The 25,537-nt window shown below is 33.3% G+C and overlaps 1 protein-coding gene across 1 annotated transcript; it reads left to right on the top strand.

The window, feature by feature from the left end:
* LOC18602030 lies at positions 1,402-25,537 on the top strand. The gene is made up of 12 exons (XM_007033170.2): positions 1,402-2,787; positions 10,439-10,497; positions 16,165-16,914; positions 20,448-22,338; positions 22,715-22,749; positions 23,296-23,349; positions 23,471-23,553; positions 23,881-23,977; positions 24,475-24,567; positions 24,681-24,785; positions 24,873-25,102; positions 25,199-25,537. Exons 1-12 carry the CDS (start codon positions 1,782-1,784, stop codon positions 25,368-25,370), a joined length of 4,575 nt encoding a protein of 1,524 aa, XP_007033232.2. The 5' UTR covers positions 1,402-1,781; the 3' UTR covers positions 25,371-25,537.

Here is a 25,537-nt window from a genome sequence, read left to right on the forward strand (position 1 = left end):
TCCGATTGCTTGGTAGACCAACCAAAATCTTATACTATTACTACTATACAAGTCTGAAAATTGTTCCCTTTCTTTATTGATTTATTTGATTTTAACATTTGAAATTATATATAAACTTTAAGCATTACATTATAGCTTATTAGGTTATTGAAGATGACACTCAATATATTTTATGGTAATTTTAACTGAAATTACAGTTTATATAATTTAATTTGGTAAACAGTTTACCAAACAGCTTTAGCCTATTTCTCTTCTAATTTTACACAATTTGTTATGAGGGGGCTGAATCAATAGATAATCACCTTTAGCATTAGGTAGCTAAAGTCACGCAACGCCTACAAACAGGTCACACAATGCTCAACAAATATTCAGTCAAGTAATGCCTATCACGCAACGCTCAACAAATATTCAGTCACGTAATGCCTATAAACAAGTCACACAATGCTCAACAAATATTCAGTCACGTAATGCCTATAAACAAGTCACACAATGCTCAACAAATATTCAGTCACGTAACATTCAGTCACGTAATGCCTGTCATGCAACGCTCAACAAATATTCAGTCACGTAATGCCTATAAACAAGTCATGTAATGCTCAACAAATATTCAGTCACATAATATTCATGCACCTAATGCCAAATAAATAGGTAACGATTCCTAATATCTAGTCACACACCCTAATAACTAGTGACTCAATATCTAACAAATATTCACACATCGCCTATAAACTGATTGATTTCGTTACCCCCGGCCAGATTTGAGTTTCCAAACTCATATAATTTTCTAAACCCAATTTTTTTGTTCTATGAATAACCAGAAATAAACCCAAGAACCCATAACAAATACCTTGATGTCATCTCTGCACTTTAGGATCGTGAGAAAGTTGGCTGCCGATATACACCTCGATAGCGTTGGAAAGCTAAACGGAGGGATAGCTAATCCTAAATCGAGATTTAATTTTAAAATTTTAAGCTACATGGCGAGAGAACAGAAAGAAAGGTACTGAGATGCGCCTTCATTTGGATTGATTGGTTTAAAGGGTATTCTTATCAAGTCGTGTTAAAAAAAAGCTAAAAATAGTTAAAATTATAGAGACGGTCATTTTTTAAGTCACCTTACTGTGAAGGTCATTTCTTACAATTTCCTCTTATAATAATATGTTATGAGTTTTCTTCTCCTTATCATTTATGAATTCAAAAAAAATTAATGAGTTATTCACAAAATCCTTTTTAAACGATTATGTTTTTCATTATAAAAGTCATAATACATAATAATATATATTTATTATATAAAAACCTAATTATATATATTAGATGTTACAATATGTCATAATACAATTTAATTAAACTAAAAATATATAAAAAGTCAAACATTTAACTCAGAGTCGGTGCGTACAGTGTCTTCCTTTCTCGAACTCAATTTCACGAGGTAAAAGGAGAATGAGACAAAAAGCAGACAGCAAAGCTGTCTAAGAATAGGAGGGGGAGTGGGACAGCTCCTGTGTCAAAAACATTCTTAAAGAGTGGATCCATTGTTGTACAGTGTAAACATTCAACAAATGTATATAACAGTATTATGTTATCCGACATATGTACGACGAAGTCAAACATTACATGTACAAGTGCAACTAAAAGTACAAAAAAAAGTAAAATGTTGCTTGGACGCCTTTTAATTGGCTTGAATTTGGTCTGTCATTAGTCTGTGGGAAGCCCCAAGTTTCTTCCTTTCATATATATATCTGATCGGATCTGATGTACCGGCAATTGGATTGCTTATAGTTATGAGGTCTCCTGTGTTGGTCTACTTAAAGGCCTGCGCTCAAGCATTTCGAGATGGAAACCTGAAACTTGCCGATCAGCTCATGGACAGGATCTGGAATCCTGCATCCAACGAACTGGAATCCCTTGAAGCAGAAAGCGTCGTTAAGAAAAGGAAACGCTGGGCGGAAGCTTTAGTCCGCCGAGCTTACCGGTTGTATCCTAATATTCCCTTCGTATATTTTCCACACCCGCATCGTTCAATTTGCGAAAAGGCCATCCTCAGTGTTATCATGGGAAAGGAGCGAGTCCACATCATTGACTTCCTTCTGCCAAATCCAGATGATTGGGAAGACCTACTTGAAAACTCATCTCGTGGACCCGACCGCCCTTCATCAATCCGTTTAAGTGTTATCGCACCACCCTTGCTGAAAAATGTATATGCAACATTTTTTGAGGAAGCAATTACGAGTTTTGCTTTACGGGTATTTTGGGTCAACGTTAAGTGGGAATTTAAGCTGGTTATCGCCAATAGTTTGGCTGATGTGGACGCATCTGAACTGGAATTCAGACGAACAGAGGATGAGATTGTAATCGTCAGGTATGCGTATAAAATGAAGAGATTGTTGGCACAGCCAGGAACAATGGAGAGAGAATTGTTTAAGTTGGGGCAGATAAAGCCAGAATTTGTGATTACGGTAGAGCAGGAGGCCAACCATAACTCTAATTTCGTCGATCCCCTGGAATTATTACTTGAAGAATTTGAAGATCTTTCAACGATTAATTATACCTCGCTATCGATGTGTGCGGTTGAGTGTGATGGCATGAACGGGGTTGAGATGGCTCAGTTGCGATCCCTCCTGCACGCGGCTGGTTTTCTTCCATTTCCACTCAATCAGTCAGAGCCAACTGGCGGCTTTGTCCAAAAGGAAAATGGGTGTTTGGTGGTTCGCGTGGAGAGATGGCCACCAGTGATCATATCGGCTTGGAAATTCACAGATTCCGTACACCATTCAATCTCTGTGCAAGGTATTTTTCTTTATTTTTTTAAAAGTCAATTAATTAGCAGAGTTTAATGAAAAATAACAATATATAAAAAATTAATTAAAAATAATATTTAGACACAAAATATAATCGATTTTTATTAAACTGTGAAAACTTTTGCACAATTTTTTGGAAAAAAAATATAATTATATTTAGATAAAATTAACATAAAAGTTTATTCAAATTATTTCATATTTACTTAATTCATATAACAAGTTTTTTCAATCTGTTGTACTTTTTTTTTATAATTTTTATTCAATTGTTTTTAATGAAAAACCTCACAAGTTTGATTTCAAAAGCCCTCCTAAAATTTTACTCCAAATAAGAAGTAAAGTCAAAATCAAAATTGATACATTAATAGAATTTTATGATTAGATCAAAATATATGAAAATGAATTAAAAATTGTATTTACAAACAAAAATTTATAAATTGTTATTAGATGTTAAAAATTTAATCATAATTTTTAATCAATATGCTGATTATAATAATATGGATTAAAACTTGTCTAAGTTATTTAAAATTTTGTATATTTAAGTTTTTAATAAAGTTTGTCAATCTATTGGCTTTGATTTTTAATATTCATTATTATTATTATTTTAATAAATAATTTTATGAACTTGCTAAAGGAACTTTACTTCTTTCGCATTTTTTAAATGATATCTAGTAATTACATAAAATAAAATACTACAGAACTTTGAAAAAATGAAAAATATTCTATAATTTCATAGTTCTCTTAGATTTAATAACTGTCCATTTATTGTAATTGTTCAAGGTTCAATAAGTCGTTATTTTGAATATTCATCTTTAATTTGCTTAGCCAATGAATAATGAACACTCATCTCAAAGTATAAATTTCCCCTCTAACCTTCTTGAAAGATTGTACTAGAATCTTTTTTGGTGATTAGATTATAATATATTATAAATAGTAGTGTAAATTACCCCTAACTAGGGATATTAATGAGTAGGGTACCCATTAATTTGGAAAGACCCGAACCCTAACCTTATTAAAAATCAAATACCCTAACTCTAATAATTACCCGAATAATTTTAAAAATTACTACTCTAACCCTAATCCTAATACATTCCCACTACCCTATAATTACGCTAAGCCGTTTAAATACCCGATTAGATAAAAAAAATTATTAAAATCTTCTTCATGGTACCCAATTACCCAATTAACTATTCTAACTTCATAACTTCCCTTAAATGAGGTGCCTTTGCCCTATAACCCTTGACCCATTCTTCCTTGCCTGCACCAATCGCCCACTAGTTTGACCATCTATGGGCTAGAATCGGCTTCACCCACTCCAACGATCATTTCTACTGTGTCAAAGGAGATTGTGCCACTACATGGAATGTAATGGCCTTGGTGAGGCCACCCCTATCATGCAAACACAGTTCAACCTCCATTATGGTGGCCACAAAGACCTTTCTTCCTATGCTGTCAATCTTGTCAACAATTTCAACCTCCTCATGGCTGTGACCACACATGGAGGTGAAGCCCTTTGCCCTGTCGTTGGCTGTAAGGCTAATTTACGCACCATGTGTCACAAAAAATTGCAGCTTCGATTATTGCCAGGTTATGGTCCAATCGTGGATTGTAAGAGTAGATGTGAAGCCTTCGGTACAGAAGAGCTTTGTTTTTGAAACCATTACAATAGCCCTCAAACATGTAAGGCTTTGAGTTTTTCAAGCATGTTTGTCCTGTCATGTTTACATATGCTCATGATAACCCTTTGCTCATGCACGAGTGTGCTTCACCGAGTGTGCTTAAGGTTATTTTTGGTCATTAGTGAGATAGATAGATGGATATTAATGTAGAAAATACCTAAGATTTAAGCAAAAAACTAAATTACTTGATGAAAATAAAAAGCTACTTGAGAAGCTATTTATAATAACCAACTAGTTCTAAACCTAGTTGGTGTATAAGTAAAGTATAACAAGTAAGGAAGTATTCTAACTCTGAACTTCTTTGAAATACAAATAAAGTAAAAAGAAAATAAGAAAAAAGTACATAAGGAATCCCAAGATATTCTCTCATTGATTTGAAGATATTTGTATATTTCGTAATAGCCTTTCTCAAGTCGATGTGGGTGACCAGCTCAAACTTCATCGAGCTTACCATTGATATTATGGGTATTTGCCTTGTGCCTCCCTCAAGTTGGTGGAGAGTTGATTTAACAGTAAGTTTAATGTTTCAGCACTGAGTCTCTTGGTTAACAAATCTACAACTTGATTATGTAAGGGAGCAAAATTGATAGTTAGGAGCTTTTGTTGAACGTGTTCTCTGATAAAATGACAATCAAGCTCAATATGTTTAGCTCGTTTGTGAAAAACTGGATTGGATGCAATGTGTATGGCTAACTGTTATCACAGAATAGAAGAATAGGTTTTGTAATAGAAAAGGACAGATCTTTTAAAACATTATGTAATTAAACTAGTTTTGTAGTTGTCACTATCATTGTTCGATATTCAACTTTAGCTGATGATCTAGATACTGTTTGTTGTTTCTTTGATTTCCAATTAATGAGAATGTCTCTCAGAAAAATAAGCATTCTTGAAACTAGACGTTGGGTAGTAGGACAAGTAGCTTAATCTGAGTCATAGTATGCCTTCAATTCAAATGAGTTCATATTGGAATAAAAAAAACCATGGTTAGAAGATTTCTTGATATATCGAACCAATATTTTTGCCATAGCAAGATAAAGAACTCTTAGCGCCTGCATGGATTGGCTTAAGACTTGTACAACATAAGAGATGTTCGATCAAGTCATTACCAAATAGATTAATCTCTCTACAAGTCTCTGGTATGTAGTCACATCCTGAAGTAAGTCCCCTATCTCACTAGATAAATTGTGTTGCTGTGGAATTGGTGTTTGCACCACATTTGCATCTTCAAAACCTGCATCTTCGAAACCTACTTCTTTGATAATATCTCATACATATTTATGCTAATTCACATAGATTCCATCTTGATTCTTTTTAACTTCTAACCTAAAAAATAATGCAAGGGTCTTAGGTTTTTTATTTTGAAACAAGTTTGGGAATATTTATTAAATTATGTACATTTATCTCCATTATTCCTAGCAAGTATAAGATCATTCATGTAGATTAATATTGTTAAGAAACTATCCCCATTTGAAAGTGTGAATAGTGAGTGATCCCATGGATTTTGTTTAAAACTATAATTAAGAAGAAAAGTGGAGAGTTTTCCAAACCATTATCATAGTGCTTGTTTGAGTCCATACAAGAACTTATGTAGCTTACAAACTAGTGAATCATTAGGAACTTTCATACCTCAATGAGGTTTCATGGCTACTTCTTCATTGAGTTCTTTATGTAAGAAAGCATTGTCAATATGCATTTGATATAGTTTCCATCCTTTATTTGCTGAAATAGCCAACAAGCATCGCACTATAGTGAATTTAGCCACTGGACCAAATGTTTCATTATAATCGAGTCCCTCCACTTGACTGTAACCTTTTGCAACTAATCGAGCTTTGTACCTTTCAATTGTTCCATCAATTTTTCGTTTAATTTTGAAAACTCATTTGCTTCTAATTGAACTAGGCTCCATGTATTGTTAGAAAAAATAGCTTTTAGCTCTTTATTCATTACTTTTTTTCACACTGAATTTTTTACAGCATTCTCACCAGTATCTAGCTTAAGATTTATTTCTTCCAATTTTGCATTGTTAGTAAAAGATAGTATGAGATTTTTAGAAATGAATGAATTTTGAGAATCTTTATCATACAATTGGTTGATAAGAGTGGTAAACTTGGTTGGAAGGTCTATAATCTTCTTACAAGTCATTACATAATCTCCAAATCTTTGTGGCATTTTTCTTTCCTTTTGTGGCCTTGAGTTCTCAACTATTATTTCTCTTTCAATTGATTCATTTTCTATCTCAAGATCAGATTTTCTCATGTCTTCTTCCTTTATCTTGATTGAGTATCCTACATCTTCAGGTTGATTTTGTGCACATAGTGGTTCTTTAGGTTCAATCATGTTTATTGATGATTACATTTTTGTTGTTTCTAACGGTTATACAATTTTAAAAGGAAAAAAATCCTTATAAAATATAATGTCTCGAGATTTGAAGAACTTTCTAGTATTGAGTTCTATTACCTTATAGCCTTTTTTTCCCACAATATAGCCTAAGAACATATATTTTCTGGATCTTGCAAAAAACTTATCATTTGGTTTAAGTTTAACATAGACTTAGCATAAGCATCCAAACACTCTAAGATGATCATATAAGGGTTTTTCTTTAAATAAAAGCTCATATGAGATTTTTCATCAAGTATTGGTGAGGATAGGATATTTATCAAATATGCTACTGTCATTACACATTCTCCCTAATATCTTAAAGGTAGATTGACCTGAAAATGAAATGCTCTTACAACTTTCAATATATACCTGTGTTTTTTTTCCACCACCCCACTTTATTGAGGTGTGTGTGTACAGCTAGTTTGATGTAGAATTCCTTTTTTAAAAAACATGTTTATTGAAATCTCCATATTTGATCTCTTGTGCATTATCTAATTGATTGAATTCACTTGCATACCAAATTGAGTTTGCACCATTTTCAAAAATTAATCAAACAAAGATAGAGCTTCACTTTTAGTTTTCATTAAGTAAATCCAAGTACCTCTCAAACAATCACTAACAATAGTAACAAAATAGTTAGCTTTAGTATGTGTGCTAGTCTCATATGGTCCCTAAGCATCAACAATGACTAATTCAAATAAGTTTCTTGATTTATTTCTATTAATAAGAAATGATAATTGAGTTTGTCTAGCCTTGTGACATGCATCGCTTGGAAAAAGGCTTTTAATCTCAAATGGAACATCAAATAAACCTTTCAATCTAGAAAATGGGATATGTCCCAACTTTTTATGTAACAATTCTAGTTGATTCTTTAATATCACAACATTTGCCCAAATCTTTTTTTTCACTTCAAAATAATAGAGCCCCATTTCCATTCTACTTGCTCTAATTAGCCTCTTGGCGACAAAACCTTATAAAATACATACATTCGAAAAAATATTATTAAACAAGTTAAATTTTGAGCAATTCTACTAATTGAAGCTAAATTGCAAGTGAAATTTGGTACGAAAGGAACATTTTTTAAACCATTTTTGGGATTTAGTTGAATATCTCTACAATCCACTTGTAACTTTCTTCCATCTGGTAGTGTAACTTCTATAGTAGATTTTTCTAGATTTTTGCATTTGAATAGCTTTGAATTTGATACAATATGATTAGATGCCCCATTATCCAAAATCCAATTTTGAGGACTAGATATTTTACCAACAAAGTTGTTAGTGAGAGTTTTAATTCATTTTTCTGCCACAAAAAAATTTTCACAAGAAAAAATAACTAGACTCTAATGCCATGTAGAAAATATATAAGATTCAAGTAAGGAACTAAATTTCTTGATGAAAATAAAAAACTACCTAGAAGGCTTACTTGGTATGTAAGTAAAGTAAATAGTAAATAAGAAAAGATTACATAAGGAAATATTCTTCCCAAGATATTCTCTCTTTGATTTGAGGATACTCATATATTTTGTAATAATTAACCTAGCTTTCTTGTTTTACCTTGAGTTCTTGAGAGATTTTAAGCAAAAAAAAAAAAAAAAGGGAACCTTAGTTATGTTAATTTCTAGTGTTATATGGTACCTGATGTATGTCTATAAGTTAGGATTTAAGAATCAATGGTGTTGAAGTGTAATTGTTGGACTATGTATAAATGAGGTGCATGTTGTTTTTTCTTTTAATTTTGTGTATGGGCATTTAATTTGTATTGATCATAAAATGGAGAGACTTGAGTTGATTTTCATTCAAAAGTAGTGGTGAAAAGCTTGTTTCAAAAAAAAAAAAAGGTTAACAGAATGTTGCTTAATGATTTTCTGGTTTGCATTTTAATGGTAGTACATGTTGTCGAAGCTCAAAGCCATTGTCTCACTTTTGTGGCTTCCATATATTGATGAGTTTCCATGGTTGCATCACTTAGAAAGTCCTCTATTTTCATGTGGAACAAAAGAGAGAAACCTAACCAATTATTATTGTTGCCATTGTAACTATCGTCCACAGTCTTCATCTTTTTTTTCACTTTCTCTTTCTTTTCTTACTCAGAACTTCCTCAACAATAATATACCAAGCTATAAGGCAACTCAATCATTGAATGGAAGCTAAAGTAATCATACCTAAATCTCTTACCTCTCCCTCCAGTTTGAAAACTTGGTCTTTTGTTGTCTACTAGCAGAACTCATTACAAGAACATTTTCAATGAATCGAAAGTCTTTAATTTATACTCTCGCTTTCTTGTCGAACCTTAAACCTTACACAAGATATGACCCACGTTACCAACGGCGAAGATCATGGCAATTGCGTCTTCCTTCTTTATGCTAGTGTTATGAATTTTATATTAGTAAAAAATAGGGTAGGTCTTGATTATATAAACATAAACCTTCCTCCACGTAACAGGCATGCTTTTTAGGTTAAAAACATAGACTCGAGACAAGTGGTATCAGAGCAGATCCAAATCTTCATTGATGTGTGAGCCCTATGAGAGATAGAATTGGGTAGACTCGAACTAGTATAAAGATCCTTCTCCTCCATGAGTAAAGAGCCAATGTAACAAGGATGTTGCACAATTGGGTGAGATAGAATGTCACGGATCTCACATCAATAAGAGATTGGTGGATCTTAGGTATGTAAATATGGACATTACTCTATTTAATAGGCATGTCTTTTAGATTGAAAATGTGGGCTCATAACACTAGTGCCACGAATGCAAATAAGAGCAGCATGTTGATATTAGATGAGACATGCATAGATGCTGTAAGGTCGCTTGTGGTGTACGCGCTTGTTGACATTTCAACCATACACGTGCACATGGTTATGAATGGTGGTGATATGCTTACATGGCACTCCTGCCTTTGAGTTCAATAATGGTGGTGATATGCTTACATGGCACTTCTGCCTTTAAGTTCAATAAATTTACACTAATGGTTTTACTATTGGCCCATGAAGGCAAGGAACAAACATAAGGGTATTTTAGTCTTTTTATAAACTATGTTAACAACATCAGGAGTTTTGGGGTGAAATGTCCATTTTTAATATTAATAGACCAAGAGTGAATTATGATCAAAACCTAAAAAGGTAGGAGTACTTTACCTTAAATAGTAATAACAAATAACAAGTAAAAACAAAATCTATGATAAATTTATTTACAATGGATATATATTTTTCCAAATTAATAGCTTCAACCACTACCAATATGTTATAAAGCGATAAGAAGTTCATTGATCCATCTACACCATCACAAGAATATAGTAGTTGAAATGATTTCACAAGTAGTCAAAAATTTTTATTAAATTAATTAAAAAATTACTTTAAAAATCTCCAAAGTATAAATGTTATGAAATTTAATTTTGAAAATATTATTTTTTGTACTAATGGTAGCCATTTTATCATATAAATCCTTCTAAACTGAGATTTTCAAGTTGAAATTTTAAATTTACTGTCTAATATTTAAATTTGAAGATCGTAAAACTTTTCTTTGCTTATTCAAATTAAGAATTTTTCTTTTTTCTAGTGATAAATTTTTTATTAACCTCTATTTCAGGTTTTCATCAAAAATCTTCGAACAACAATGTACTTCAAACTTTTGAAGTTTTAACCGAGGTATTATCTTTTTGTCTCATTTGTTTTTCTTTTTCAATCCTAAAATAGAATGACACTTGCCCAAACTTTCAAATTGACTTTAAAAAGCAAAACTAGTAATATTTTTTAATTATATTACTATAATTTAAAATGAGATTGAAAAATTGCTATATGTTTTTCCTTTTATACTCATAATTAAGTACTATATGTATATTATTTGCAATTTCTTCCAATGATATATATATATATAATAAAATATAAAACAAATTAGAACTCACTCACTTGACGCTTCAACTGTCCTGTTCTTGTGAAAAGGTTAGGAGTTTAAGAATGGAAAACATCTGATTGTTCTGTCTTATTCACTTCAAAGCTATAAAAGGGTTATTCATATTGTTATGCCGATAGGCATTCTGCTGATATATGCAAACTTTATTGATAAAACATATTTCAAATACGAAAAAACTATGGCTAAACATGAAGTTATCTGATTTATCTAGATTATGTCACTTATCTAAGACAATGGCCTATCTAGATTATCTGCAAAGTTTCTTGATAGAAGCATAATCTTTAACACCCCCCTCAATTGGAGCACGGATGTCAATGATGCTCAACTTGCTCAATAAACCATAGAACTGTGCTGGTGGGAGAGCTTTAGTGAATAGGTTTGCAACTTGGTTGACTGTAGAAATGTGGAAAGGTAATATGACCTTTTGTCGAACTTTGTCTCTTATGAAGTGACAATCAATCTCTATGTGCTTTGTCCTCTTATGAAACGTTGGATTCTTACAGATATGCAAAGCTGATTGATTGTCACAAAATAAGTCAACAGCTTTGTTGTGATGAATTCCAAAGTCTTTTAATAAACAAAGTGGCCAAATAACTTCACAAGCAGCAACTGCCATAGCTCTATATTCTACATCTGTGGAGCTTCTAGCAACCACAGCCTGTTTCTTAGACTTCCAACTGATAAGTGAGTCTCCAAGAAATACTCCAAAGCCTATCACTGATCTCTTAGTATCTTTGCAGCCTGCTCAATCACTATCTGTGAATGCTGTCAAGTGTAAGGTAGATTTAGATGAAAATAAAATGCCCTGTCTTGGGGCATTCTTTAAGTATTTAAGAACCCTGTATGTAGCCTGCAAATGATCAACAATTGACCTATCCATAAATTGTTACAATACTTGTACAAAGTAATGTCAGGTTTGGTGAAGGCAAAATAGACTAGTTTGCCAATGAGCTGCCTGTACCGTGTACAGTCTGTCAAGACCAAATTACCATCATCTGTAACCAACTTATGGTTGTAATCAATAGGTGTTAAGAGTGGTTTTGCACCAAGAAATCCATAGTCATATAGTAAGTCAAGTGTATATTTTCTTTGGCACACAGTAATTCCAGCATCTGATGTAGCAACTTCTAGGCCAAGGAAGTATTTGGGACTTCCCAAGACCTTTAGTTTAAACTAGCTTTGTAGGAAAGATTTCACATCATCAGCTAAATTCATCGAAGAACTAGTTATCAAAATATCATCAACATATACCAAAAGAGCTAAGAACTCACCATTATCGGTTGCTTTGGTGAACAAGCTGTAGTCTAACCTTGACTGCTGAAAACCATATCAAAGCACAACCTCAGTAAATTTGCAATTCCACTGCTTGGAAGCCTGTTTCAGTCCATATAAGGACTTGTTTAATTTGCAAACCAATTTAGAGGTTTTAGGATATTCCCTTTTAGGTTGTACCCTTCTGGAATGTCCATGTATACAATTTCATCTAAATCTCCATTGAGAAAAGCGTTATCAATGTCCAACTGAAACAAATGCCATTGTCGAATTGCAGCTATGGCCAAGAGTGTTCTCACTGTAGTCTGCTCTACAACAGGGCTGAAAGTTTCATTAAAGTCAAACCCCTTCTTTTGACTGTATCCCTTAGCAACCAGTCTTGCTTTGTATCTCTTCACAGTACCATCAAGATGTAACTTAACCTTATAAATCCATTTGTAACCAACAGTGTGAGCACCAGTAGGTAATGGTACTATAGACCATGTCCCATTATCTTCTAAGGCATTAAGCTCTTCCTTCATAGCAATTTGCCATTGAGAATGTTGACTAGCTTGATGGAAGTTTTTAGGTTCATGAATATGAGTGAGAGATGTTGTGAAGGCCTTATGTGGTTGAGATAACTGATTAGTGGAAATGAATTTGGTAATAGAATGTGCTGTCACTGTGTTTGTGTGTGAGGGAAGAGTGTGCTGGTAAGCTTCTAAGTATTTGGGTAGGTGTTTTGGCCTTGTGCTTCTTCTCGATGATGGGGGGTGATTAGAATCCAAATGAGAAGTAGGATCATCAGAAAGAATAGTTATTGGTTGATCAGGGGCATTTTGGTCTATATTTTCAGAATGATCAGAAACAGTGATTTGGTGATTATCAACAGCTACATCATTATTAGTAGAGTCTATCTATCGAGTTATATGATAAAAATGCATAGGGGAAGTGTGATGAACATGCTGATCAGATAAAGATGCATTAAAAGGAAAATGCATAGAAGTGTCATAATCCATATAGCAAGATGAATCTGGATGAGAAATTGGAAATGGAATGTTAGAACCAGGTTTTATTTTTGAAAAGAATTGAATATATTCATGACTATTAGGTGCAAAATCAACATTCTTGAAAGGAAAAATGTGTTCAAAGAAACAAACATTCCTAGAAACAAAAATATTATGAGTTTGCAGATCATACAACTTGTAACCTTTGATTCCCATAGGGTAGCCTATCATGATGCATTTTCTTGCCCTATGATCAAATTTCTTCTTTTGATGAACAAGTGTTGAGGCAAAACATAAAGATCCAAACACCCTGCAATGAGAATAATCTGGTTTTTTGTTAAATAACATTTCATAAGGAGATTTATTTTGCAAAACTGGAAAAGGTATTCTGTTTATAGTATGTGCTGCTACTAAAACAAAATCTCCCTAAAATTTTAAAGGTAAAGAAACTTGAAACATAAGAGATCTAGCAATATTGAGTAAATGTTTATGCTTTCTCTCAACCACCCCATTTTGTTGAAGTGTCTCAACATAGGACGTTTGATGCAGTATGCCATGGGAAATAAAAAATCTTTTAAATTAAATTCAGTTCCATGATCTGATCTGATTTGCTTGATCTTAACATTGAATTGTGTATTTATCAAATTGTAAAAGGCAGGGACAATGGTCAAAACATCTTACTTGGCTTTCATACGATATATCCAAGTAAATTTTGAATAATCATCCACTATAGTTAAAAAATAGTGTTGATTTTTGATAGTGGATATTGCATTTGGTCTCCATATATCCATGTGTAATAGTTCAAATGGCATGACAGTGGTTTTAAAATGAATAGGAAACTTAAGTTTTTTCTGTTTGCCAATGGACATATTGAACAAAAATTATTTTCAACAAATGAAATGGAGGGATAAATCATTTGAATTTTTCTTATTATAGCTGGAGGAGCATGTCCCAACCTCAAATGCCAAATATCAAACTGTTCAACTACAAAAGTACAAATACCAGAAAAATTTGAAGAATGATCCAAAGAAATTGGTGAAAACTGCTTAGAGGCAAATCTGCTAATATTTTTCATGGCGTGGACAAAATCATTTGATTGAGGCTTTCCTTGCAAAAAATAAAGTCCAGCTTCCATCTTAGCAAGACCAATCATAGTCCATGATTTGATTTCCTGAATTATGCAATGAAAATCAGTAAATATCAAACAATTTTGTTCATTCTCTGTCAATTTACTGACAGATATCAAACTGAATCTAAATGATGGAACATAAAGAACATTCTTTAGTGTCAAGGAAGATGTTATTTTGACTGTTCCTATATGACTCACTAAGGCTCTAGAATTGTTTGGCATTTGCACAAATGCATTATGAATAGGTTTGGCTTGTGTAAAAGAACTTAAAGAATAGGTTATATAATCTGATGCACTAGTGTCAATGATCCAAGAGTTTGATTTTATGATAGAAGCAATGATTTTCGATGAGTTATTTACCTTTTCATTTTGATCCATATAACTGATAGAGTTAGAAATCAAACCTGCAATCGTGCAATTGACTAATAAGGCCTTTGGTTGTTCACTGGTTAAGGCAAAGTTATCATTATTAATACTAGTTTCACCATTCTCATTGAGAGTTGACATGAGTGTTCGAACTTGATCCTTGATTAATGACAATTGAGACATAGCACTAACAGTATCATGTTCACCCTGTTTTGTGTGTGAATGTTGAACAACATTGTTGACAGATTTCCTAGGATTATTTTTACCTTTTGTAAACTTGAAGTCAGGAGGAAAACCGATCAGCTTATAACAATTATCTCTTGTATGGCCATTTTTACCACAATGATTGCATGATAGATCACCTTTATTTTTCTTTTTCCCATCAACATAAGTACTTGCCATAGCAGATGTCTGAATAAGGGGCTGTGATTGTATATGGATGCTCCTCTAAGATTCCTCTCTTAAGATCAAGTTATAAGCCTCATCTAGTGAAGGAAAAGGCTTGATCATCACAATCTGAGATCTTAAACCTGCACAACTCTCGTCAAGTCCATTCAAAAATTTAAAGACATTATCCTTTTGACATTGTTGAACATATTTTTGAAAACACTCTTGATTGCATTCACCACAAGAACAATGAGGCATTGGCCTAAAATTTCTAAGTTCTTTCCAAACCCCATTAAGTTCTGTAAAATATTCATCTACAGACCTTGTGCCTTGTGATATATTTGAAAGTGTGAATTGTAAATTACATACTCATGCATCATCTGATTGGGAAAATCTCTTTTTTAAAGTTTCCCAAATATCTGATGCAGACTTCATGTAAAAGATTGTTAAAGCAATAGGAGGTGAAATGGATTCTAGTAACCAGGCAACAATCAAATTGTTGCATCTTGTCCATGGCACATATGATTCATCATCTTTGGCTGGTTCTGATATGGTGCCATCAATAAAACCAGACTTATTTCTAATGGATGAGCTAATTGAAAGGACTAGCTCCAAGGGACATAATTGGTTGAAGTTAGTTTTGGATTTATCACTACTGATCCATGATGATCGGAGTGATGAAGAAAGTAAGGTGACAATGGGTCTGTAGAAAGTCAGTTCACTAACTTTGAGGCAGAAGATTTTTCCATCTCTGAGGCAGAGCCTAGCTCTGATATCATGTGAAAAGGTTAAGAGTTTAAGAATGAAAAAAAATTGATTGTTCTGTCTTATTCACTTCTAAGCTATACAAGGGTTATTTATATTGTTATGCCGATAGGCATTTTGTTGATATATACAAACTTTGTTGATAAAACATATTTCAAATACAAAAAAACTATGGCTAAACATGAAGCTATCTAATTTATCTAGACTATGTCACTTATCTAAGACAATGACTTATCTAGATTATCTGCAAGGTTTCTTGATAGAAGCATAATCTTTAACAGTTCTAAAGAAAATATTAACCTAGCAAAAAGTATTTTATTTTCCTTTTAAATTGTGTATATCCCATATATATATCGGGAGGTATTGCATACTGCAAATTAGAAATTGGATGTGAAATTAGATGAGGAAAAAGTGTTAACTTGAGGATAGGATATGCTTTTCCTAAATGATATTTTCTTTTATTATTTTTAAAGATATCCATTCTAATAACTTATTAGCAATGTTTTACATTGAACCGGGTTGCTGCTGTTGCTGAGATGTATGACATACTGGAATATGTATGTTTGGAATATGAGCTGCCACTGGGCTTAACGTGGACTTCTTGGGCTAATATAAAGCCACTCCCAACAGAAATTATGCCTGACTCATACAAGAAAGGTACTCTATTCATCCCATATCATGCTTTTCATGATAGTGATGATCAGGCTTCTCAAAAGTTCATGGATACATGTGACGCACATGAGTTGGTAGAAGGGCAAGCTATTGCTGGAAAACTGCTTCAATCAAATGAGAGCCTTTTCATTCAAGATATTACGGAGCTTGATGGAAGTGAGTACCCATTTGCTGCTGCTGCAAGGGAATTTGGTTCTCGAGCTGCTCTCGCGATCAGTTTTTGCAACCGTTATGTTGGTGATGATGTTTATGTGCTAGAATTCTATTTCCCTTCCTCTAAGAAGAATTTAGAGGACAAAGAATTGTTGAAAGACCGTATCTTACACAACTTGGAAAATATGAAGAAAAAGTTTGTAGCACCAAGAGTAGTTAATGGTACTGGATCAGTGGGTTTCCGGAAACAAACCATTTCAAACAGTATTCCGGTAGTGACATTGGCTACGAGAACCTCTCTTCCAGTTCCAGCTTCAGCTACTAGTCATAATTTGTTCAATTCAAATGAAACAAGATCACTGAATACAACTGACGCAAAGGACCATCATCACGTAGGAACAGAGAATCTTCAAGCTAAGCAGGTACACTTTTTAAATTTTGTGTTGACGTTATCATTTGATTCTTAATCTTAGATTAGCACCCATATTTTTAATTAATGACAGTAAAATCTGATGAACATTTTCAACAATAATAAATGTGAGACACAATCTCACGTTGGATAAAAAAAATTTCTTTAAATGAATAGGAGAATGAATTAATACTAATTGGACCAAAGTGGAATGAGCTTTCTAACCTGTTGTTGGTCTTGAAATTAATAAAATTAATAAATATTTAATTTGACACTTCACACTTGTAAGTGATTAAATAATAAATTGCATTTATTTATTTTAATTTATTTTTTAATTGTTGTCGAAAGTTTCTATGCAACTAATTATTATGATCATTGAAAATAGACAATTATGTTTATTAAAAACAAACAAACATGTAAGTTGTAAAACCAACGGTTATGGTTATTGGATATAGATAACTATATTTGTTTGAAATAAGTCAATTGTATTTGTTAGGAACAATTACCTATACCTATAAATAGACTTTTCTCTTATTCAAAAGATCATAGATGACAACGCATAACAATCTTTCTTTCCTATTTTAATATTCTACAGATTTCATTTTCATTTTATTATAAAAAAATCTTATAAAAATTTGATAATCTTGCTACATATCAGTGAATGCTCAGTAGCAGGGCAAATACCACAACCACTCAACAAAGCTTTCTCATCAAATATCACATCCCGACTAATTATCACTTTGCTAGTCTTCAAGTTCCATACACTATAGCTCTTTTACATGGAGCTATAGCCAATATAGATACATTTGTCACTAGTTCCATCGAGCTTTGTTCTCTTCTTTTGGGAACTTAAGCATAGGAAACACAACCAAAAATTTTAAGGTGGTTCTTCGAAGGTTTTCTTCCACACCCTACTTCAATTGGAGTCATATTCCACAAAGCTCTTGTTGGACATCTATTCAGCAAATACACAGCTCTATTAATAGCCTCAAGCCAAACACTTTTGGGTATCCCTTTCTCGAACAACATGGACTTAGCCATCTCCATCATGATTTGATTCTTTCTTTCAGATACACCATTTGGTTGTGATGTATACCCAACAGTCTGTTGCCTTCCACACTTTCTTCATCACAATATTTATCAAATTCATTGGAGGTGTACTTTTTTTCCTATCACTTTTCAAAACTTTTATAAACCACCACTTTGTTGCACAACAAGTGCTTTAAACTTCTTAAAAATGACAAATACTTCATATCTTTGTTTTATGAAATAAACCCATGTCATGTGAGAATAGTCACCAATAAACAATACTTGTTTTGAGCATGATACAAGGTGTTCATGGGACCACACACATCGGTGTGTACCAATTCCAGCACTTGTTTAGCTCTCCATGCACCCTCCTTTGGACATGGTTGGCGGTGGTGTTTGCCAAGCACACAAACTTCACACACAACAGATTTTTTCTTAAATTGTTGGCAACCCATACAGCAAGTTCTTTTGAGAAAGCAACTTGAGACTATTGTAGTTTAAGTTCCCAAGCCTCTTATACCACAACCAAGAGTCATTAACCTCTCTAGCCATCAAGCTACCATTCTTCGCATACTTGAGAGTTAGTGGAAAGCTTCTATTCTTGGTCATTTTAATCACAATAACAATTTTTCTTTTTGAATAAAAAATTTTTCACTCCCAATTCTCAAATTGAAGAGAACACACATGCTTCAAAAGTTATCCAATGTTCAGAAATTTTCTTCCAACTTTGGCACATAAAGAGTATCTTGAATGGCTTTGCTTCAACTCCAATGCTCCCCTTGCCGTTAACTTCAACATATTCACCATTGCCCAATTTCACCTTTGAGCTGAATGATGAATCCATGTCAAGAAAAGCTTCTTTGTCTTCTGTCATGTGATTACTACAGCCACTGTCCATATACCATACATTTTCTGCTACTCAAAAGCCTTTTGACAAGCAAAGAATATATTCCCATTATCTTTTTCTTCTTCTGTAAACGCAGATCGTTGTTGATTGCCAAACTGACAATCTTTCCGCATAAGATCGAACTTCTTGCAATCATATCACTGTGCCTTTCCTTTGTTCCAACAATCTTTCTCTTCATGATTGTTCTTCTTACAAATTCCACATCATTTTTTGGATCCTTCATCACTGCCTTGTCCCCCATAATTGCTTCTACCTCTTCCTCGTGAATTTCTTCCTCTTCCTCTACCTCTTCCACGTGAATTTCTTCCTCTACCTCTTCCAAATCTGCCACCTCTAGCAGACTCACTTTTATTTTGGGTTGAATGTTTATTCACAATATTCTTGGAATGAATAGTGAGCTTAGATTGAAATGCAGTCTCAACAAATTTTTCGAATCGACATAACAACCTTTGCTCATAGAATCTCAAAGAACCCATCAACCCTTGAACAATCGTGGTTGACAAATCTTTAGTTTCTTCAATAACAGCCACTATAGGATCGAATTTTTTAATCAAGCTAATAAGAATTTTATCAACAACTCTACGTTATTCAATCGTGTCCCCATGTGATTTCATTTGATTCACCAAGTCACACAATCTATTATGATAATCATTCAAGCTTTCATTCTCTTTCATTTTTAATTCTCCAAATCATCTCTCTTAAGAGATTAGAGTTTAAAATTCTCACCTTTGAATGTCCCTCAAATTCTTGTTGAAGAATTTCCCATGCTTCCTTGGATTTCTTTGCTCTCCTAATCCATGGAAATATAGTTGGAGAGTCTCCCATTTGAATTATCCCAAGAACTCCAGCATCTGTGATTTTTTGCTTCTTCAATTCATGAAGTTGTTTAGCTAAAACAGATGTGCAGTCGATGCAGGATTCTTCATACCCATTTTTAATTAAATCTAGGACATCCAAAGATAAGAACAAAATCTCCTTTTTTATGACCCGGAAATCATAATTTTCTACTTCAAACAAAGGAACATGTACGTTGCAATAGACTGTGCTATTGATGATTGATGGACTACTTGTGGTGGCCATGACTATCCGTCTTCAAACTACTTCTCTTCTATTCTTCACTTTACTTTACTGTCAAGATCTATAGCTCTGATGAGATGATTTTTTTTTTTTTATCTAAACACACGATATTATATTGGATTTGGTGGATTTTTGTTCGCTGAAATTTTCTGCAGTAAGGAGAGGATAAAATAGAGAATGGTGTCTTAAACCTTCATTCAAAAATTTCGCTTAATGTTCCAACACATAATACTCCTATTTTTACTTTACAAAAATGACTCTTAACCTACTAGGAAACCCAACTTAATTGAACTACACACTTAACTCTAGTTTTTCATTCATTTATTCAAGTCACATTAACTAAAGCTAACTTCAATAAATATGACAGCACATTACTCATCAACAATTTTAACAAATTGTAATTAAGTACTTTTGACTTTCAATTAGCAAGAATGGTTTAACAAGTTCATTGTTTTGTAATTCTGGTAGTAATCTGATTTTTGTGTTTGGCTAGACATCTTATTTTTCACTTTGTCTACTCTACTTGTTGAAAGGGAGCCAAAAAAAAGAATCGCAGGCATATTAACCCCGAGATGGTGAAAGAAAACAGGGGTACTTTGACAGTCCCACACACCAAACGAAGAAAACTAGTATCTAAGGTTTGGGAACACTTCACTAAGTTTGAAGAAAATGCATTACAATGGGCTGAATGTAAATATTGTAATAAGAAGTTTACAGGGTCAAGCAAGAGTGGAACCACACACTTGAAAAATCATTTGGAGAGATGTCCAATTAAGAAAATCAAATTTCCAACACAAATTAGTAGTGATTTAACAAGTCCAGGTGCTAATGAAGGAAACTCAATTTTTGATCCAGAAAGGACTCGCCTTGAATTTGCTAAAACAATCATCAAGAATCAATGTCTATTGGATGTGGTTGAAGATGAATGTTACAAAAACTTTTTGAGGACTTTACAGCCAATGTTTGAACTTCAATCACGAGAAAGTATTCTATCTGACATAGATCGCATCTACAAGGAAGAGAAAAAGAAACTTCGCCAATATTTTGATCAGCTTGGTTGCAACTACAGTTTAGCGATTAGATTTGGGGAAGACAATCTTAAGAAGAATGTGTATTGTTGTTTGGTAGCATACTTTATTAATGATGATTGGGAATTGAAAAAGAACATTATTGCCTTCAAACTTTTAGACCGTGTCTATGATAGTCAGACTGTCAGTGGAATCATTCGAAGCTCACTTTTAGAGTGGAATATCAGTAAGAAAATATGCTCCATAACTGTCAATAGCTTAGGTTTGAGTGATGATATAGTTGAACAAATAAAAGAAAATTGTCTTCCGGCGGTTGGCCAAGCTTCCCTTCCTTCCGGTGGTTGTTACAATAGTTGCACTCTCATTGAGGACGGATTACATGAGATAGATGATTTACTTTTAAAAATAAGGAAATTGATTGAATATGTCAGTGAAAAGCCATCGGAGAGATTGAAGTTTCAAGATGCAGTAAATCAACTAAAGTTGCTAGGTGGCAAATCAAGGGATGATTGTCCTTTAAGGTTGGATTCAGGCTTTGAAATGCTTGATTGGGCTTTGGAATCAAGAGAAGTATTTTTTCAAGTAGAGCAAAGTGATGATAATTTCGGAATAATCTTGTCCAAGGAGGAATGGGATAAGGCACTATTGATGCACAGTTGTTTGAAGGAAAGTTTAAGTTGTTTTGGGGGAATTGATCAATCTCTTACTGCAAATGTGTACTTTCCCAAGCTCTGTGGTATGTATAGGAAGTTTCTTCAGTTGGAGAAAACCAATTATCCGTGTATGAAGTTGATGAAGATGAAATTTGATAACTATTGGACCACCCATCATTTGGTTTTTGCTATTGCAACTGTTCTTGACCCACGGTTAAAATTTAAATTTGTGGAGGTTATGTATGGTGAGATTTATGGTCGTAATAGCAAGATGGAGTTGAACAAATTTCATAAACTTCTAATGGATGTTTATGATAATTATGCCAATGAACTTGACAACCAAATATCACCTACTGCCATATTTGGTGATTCTAGCTGCTCAACAACACAAAGTGCTGATGATTCTATCTTGAAGTCCTTCTGGAGATATGCATCAAAGAAACAATTTGATGATGTGGCCTCATGGAAGTCAGAGCTTGATTGTTACTTAGAAGAGCCTTTATTAGTTCCCTTAGATAACAATGATGAGTTCTTTGATATATTAGATTGGTGGCGCAGCAATACCCTAAAGTTTCCTAGACTTGGTAGGATGGCTCGTGATATCCTAGCAATTCGAGTATCTACCGCTCCACCTCATTCTTCTTTTAGCACTCTGATAACAAATCCAAAGAATAGTGACTTGGGTCCTGAGATCATAGAAGCATTTGTATGCGGCCAGGATTGGTTAGAGACACCTCAAACAGGTATGTCCAATTTAAATTTGTTTAAATCCTCTTATCATCTAATGTTTGATTAAATATCTAAGAATAAGATCTTTTCGAAATTGTCCTCAATGGCATATACTTTTGTGAAATCATCTTTTTATGAGGATCCCATTAACAATTATGTATTAGGAATATTACTTCCTATTTTAAATCTTTTTCATTTTTTTCCCAATTAACAACATATTAGTTTGTAGACTGACAGGATTAATTTTCTTTCTCAACTTCAAGATATTAGATACTCTCATGATGTCGCATAGTCATTGTAGCATAAAATGTTGCAACAATACATTTTTGTTTAGATCTGGAGAAAACAATTTTGAGACAATAGTTTTGACCTTCATACTCTTTGTTGCAGATAACAAATCAAATCATGCAAATGTGCAAATCATGGTAGGTACATTTGTGAATTTGGGAACAATAGTAAATTTTTGAGACAAACTGCCACCACAACAATGTTTGCCCCTAATTTGTTTCAACTGGCTAGCTGCCCGTTACCCCCTTTCTCTTTAGGCCTGTTTTGGGAAGCTTTAGTGCTTTCATTTGTTTAGTTGTTTATTACTTGCCTTGATTTTTTAGCCATATGTTTATTTTATACCAACTGTTTTGTTTGTCTCGCAACAATTTTTCCTTCTCAAATAAGATAATTTGGTTTCTCAATTTCCTAGGTTAGTAAGTGGATTTTCAAAATTCTATTGATGTGGGAAACATAATATAACATTTACTTCACGTTTTTTATAGTTTGAAAATACGATTAGGTTTTTACAACTTTACTTGAACGCATGTAATAATATATATATTATTTTTCATGTTAGAAATGGTAGTTGAACTATAATTTTAGGCTATTTGTACTTTTTATGGTACATAATTTTTCTTATTTATAACTGACAAACGATATTCAGTCATATTGTTAATCTTTTACCATGGTCTTCTTTCAAGCCTGATGATAAAGCAACATGGAGAAAAACAGAGCCAAGACCGTGGTCTGAGGAGGTTTGTACTCTATTTTATACTATATATATTTGTTATTTAAGGAAAAAAAACACTTGCAAAATATACCAATACATTAATTATTACGTAATCGTTGTGGCCTGTTGACAAATTCTTTCTAAAGGATATTCGGGCATATTTAGTTTCACCTTTTACACCAGACGAGGAAAAACAAATAAGGAGATGGGAAAGTTCCGGATTGAGTGGGTAAGTTATTATTATTATTAGCTTTAATATGACATACAATGTGATTATCATTTATTTTAAAGTCAAATTGTTATTGTCGTTGTTCACGGTGGCACTTAGTCGAATGACTTGTATGTAAAATAGAAACAATTAGAGAATAACGGGAGTTTGTTCTTGGAAATACTCACCAAAGATCAAATCAATAAGTAAATAGAGAGATAAAAATAATAAAGATGGTGAAGTAAGAGTGAAAAGGAGCCCTATGAAGGCTAAATATGGCACGATTGTTATAATACCTTTAGGGTAATTTTTATTGAACAACTTACTTACGAAATTTGTTTCTTAAAGGGATTCGGTTGTACGAGAAAAGATGATCAACGTGGAACCATTACTCATTATCCCTCATGACAAAGAATTTCGACATAAATATTATATTGATGATTCGGTAAGTGAATGCTTGCTATACTATAACATTAAGCAAATATTTGACATGTGGTAGCCAAAGCATCAGCCAGAAAAGGGCTCTTAGCTTGGCTGTAAAGACTATGGATGCTTGTAACTAGACAATGTTATAGACTTGAGTCTTTAGGGGTGAAGGGTGGTAAAATGAATTAGATTTCATTCAAAATATTTGGTATGCCCCATTTTTTTGCAGGCACCAATTTATACTCCTCTTCCTACAGTACCTATAGTTATGCCTAATTAAAGATGGTTGCAGATATATTGATTGTCCCCTTCTTTCACTTGTTCCCACTTTTGTCCAAATTATATGGTCAAAATTCAAGTCCCCCTATATTTTAAATAAATTTAAATGAAGTAGTTTTTAGATATGCAATAAACGTCACATTGAAAATTCTATAATCACAAAAAGTCAAAACAATTATGGTAAGTTAAATGGGACAGAAAAAGTAATAATTAACTATGCTTTTGATATGTCTCAAGGTTGTTAATGAATTCTTTGAATTGCTTAAGAGGAGGACTGAGAGGTTTCCTGATATGTACGTGAAGCACTATTCATTTGACTCTTCTATAGCAGTAAGGATCTTCATTGATCTTGAATTAGATTACTTTTTGAATTGAAATTGGTATTACGTATTATTATGGTTAGTACTGAATAAACAACCGATCTCTTATGCACGCATCCGAAGCGCTTAATCAAAGAAAGCAAAACAGATTCCGTACTACTAGACAAGTTGAAATCCTCGGTCGAAAAGAAACAAGACAAGATTGTAGAGTTAAAAGATGCAGAGAAGGTGAGCTTCATGTTTGAGCATAGTTAAGTTCTTTGGCTATGTATAATTGTATATGTAGTTATATGCTCGTACTTTTCGTGGTTGTAGCTGTTTCTACCCTTGTGTTTTTTGAGCCATTGGATTCTTTTTTATGTGGATACCAAGAAGCAGAAATTAGTATGGTTAGATTCATATCGCTCTTCAGTACAAATGTTCACTAAAGATGTAGAGGACAAAATCTCAAGGTGGTTTAAAGGATCTCTGCTGCCATTTTTGGGTTATGATAATGCAAATGAATGGCAATTTCAAGTGCCAACTGATATTCCTATGCAAGAGAAGTAAGCATTTTTTTTTCTTTTTTCCAAATTTTAGAACATGCCACTTTTTCTTTTGGTATCTTATTCTAACAATCGATCTTTTCCTGAATATGATAGTCAGGTAGATTGTGCCCTCTTTGTGATGAAGTATGCGGATTGCCTTACACATGGTGATTGTTTTCCTTTCTCCCCAAAAGACATGGCTCAGTTTCGACATCGTACCTTACTTGACATTTACGAGGGAAGTCTTTTTCAACCGGAATTTAGAGCAAAACAGACGGTAAAGTAAGGTACAGTTGTTGTAACCTTTTACTGCAGTCAGTATTGTTCAATCAAAAGTATTTGTGACACAATTTATGTGTCCATTCTTACTACAATATGGAGTTTGTAATCGCTTGTTGTGGCAAAATACCTTTTATGTTGTGAAAAAAGATAAATATTTTGCAACACCAAAAC

The sequence above is a fragment of the Theobroma cacao genome, chromosome 4 (assembly GCF_000208745.1).
Source record: "Theobroma cacao cultivar B97-61/B2 chromosome 4, Criollo_cocoa_genome_V2, whole genome shotgun sequence".
In the NCBI taxonomy this organism is placed as follows: Eukaryota; Viridiplantae; Streptophyta; class Magnoliopsida; order Malvales; family Malvaceae; genus Theobroma; species Theobroma cacao.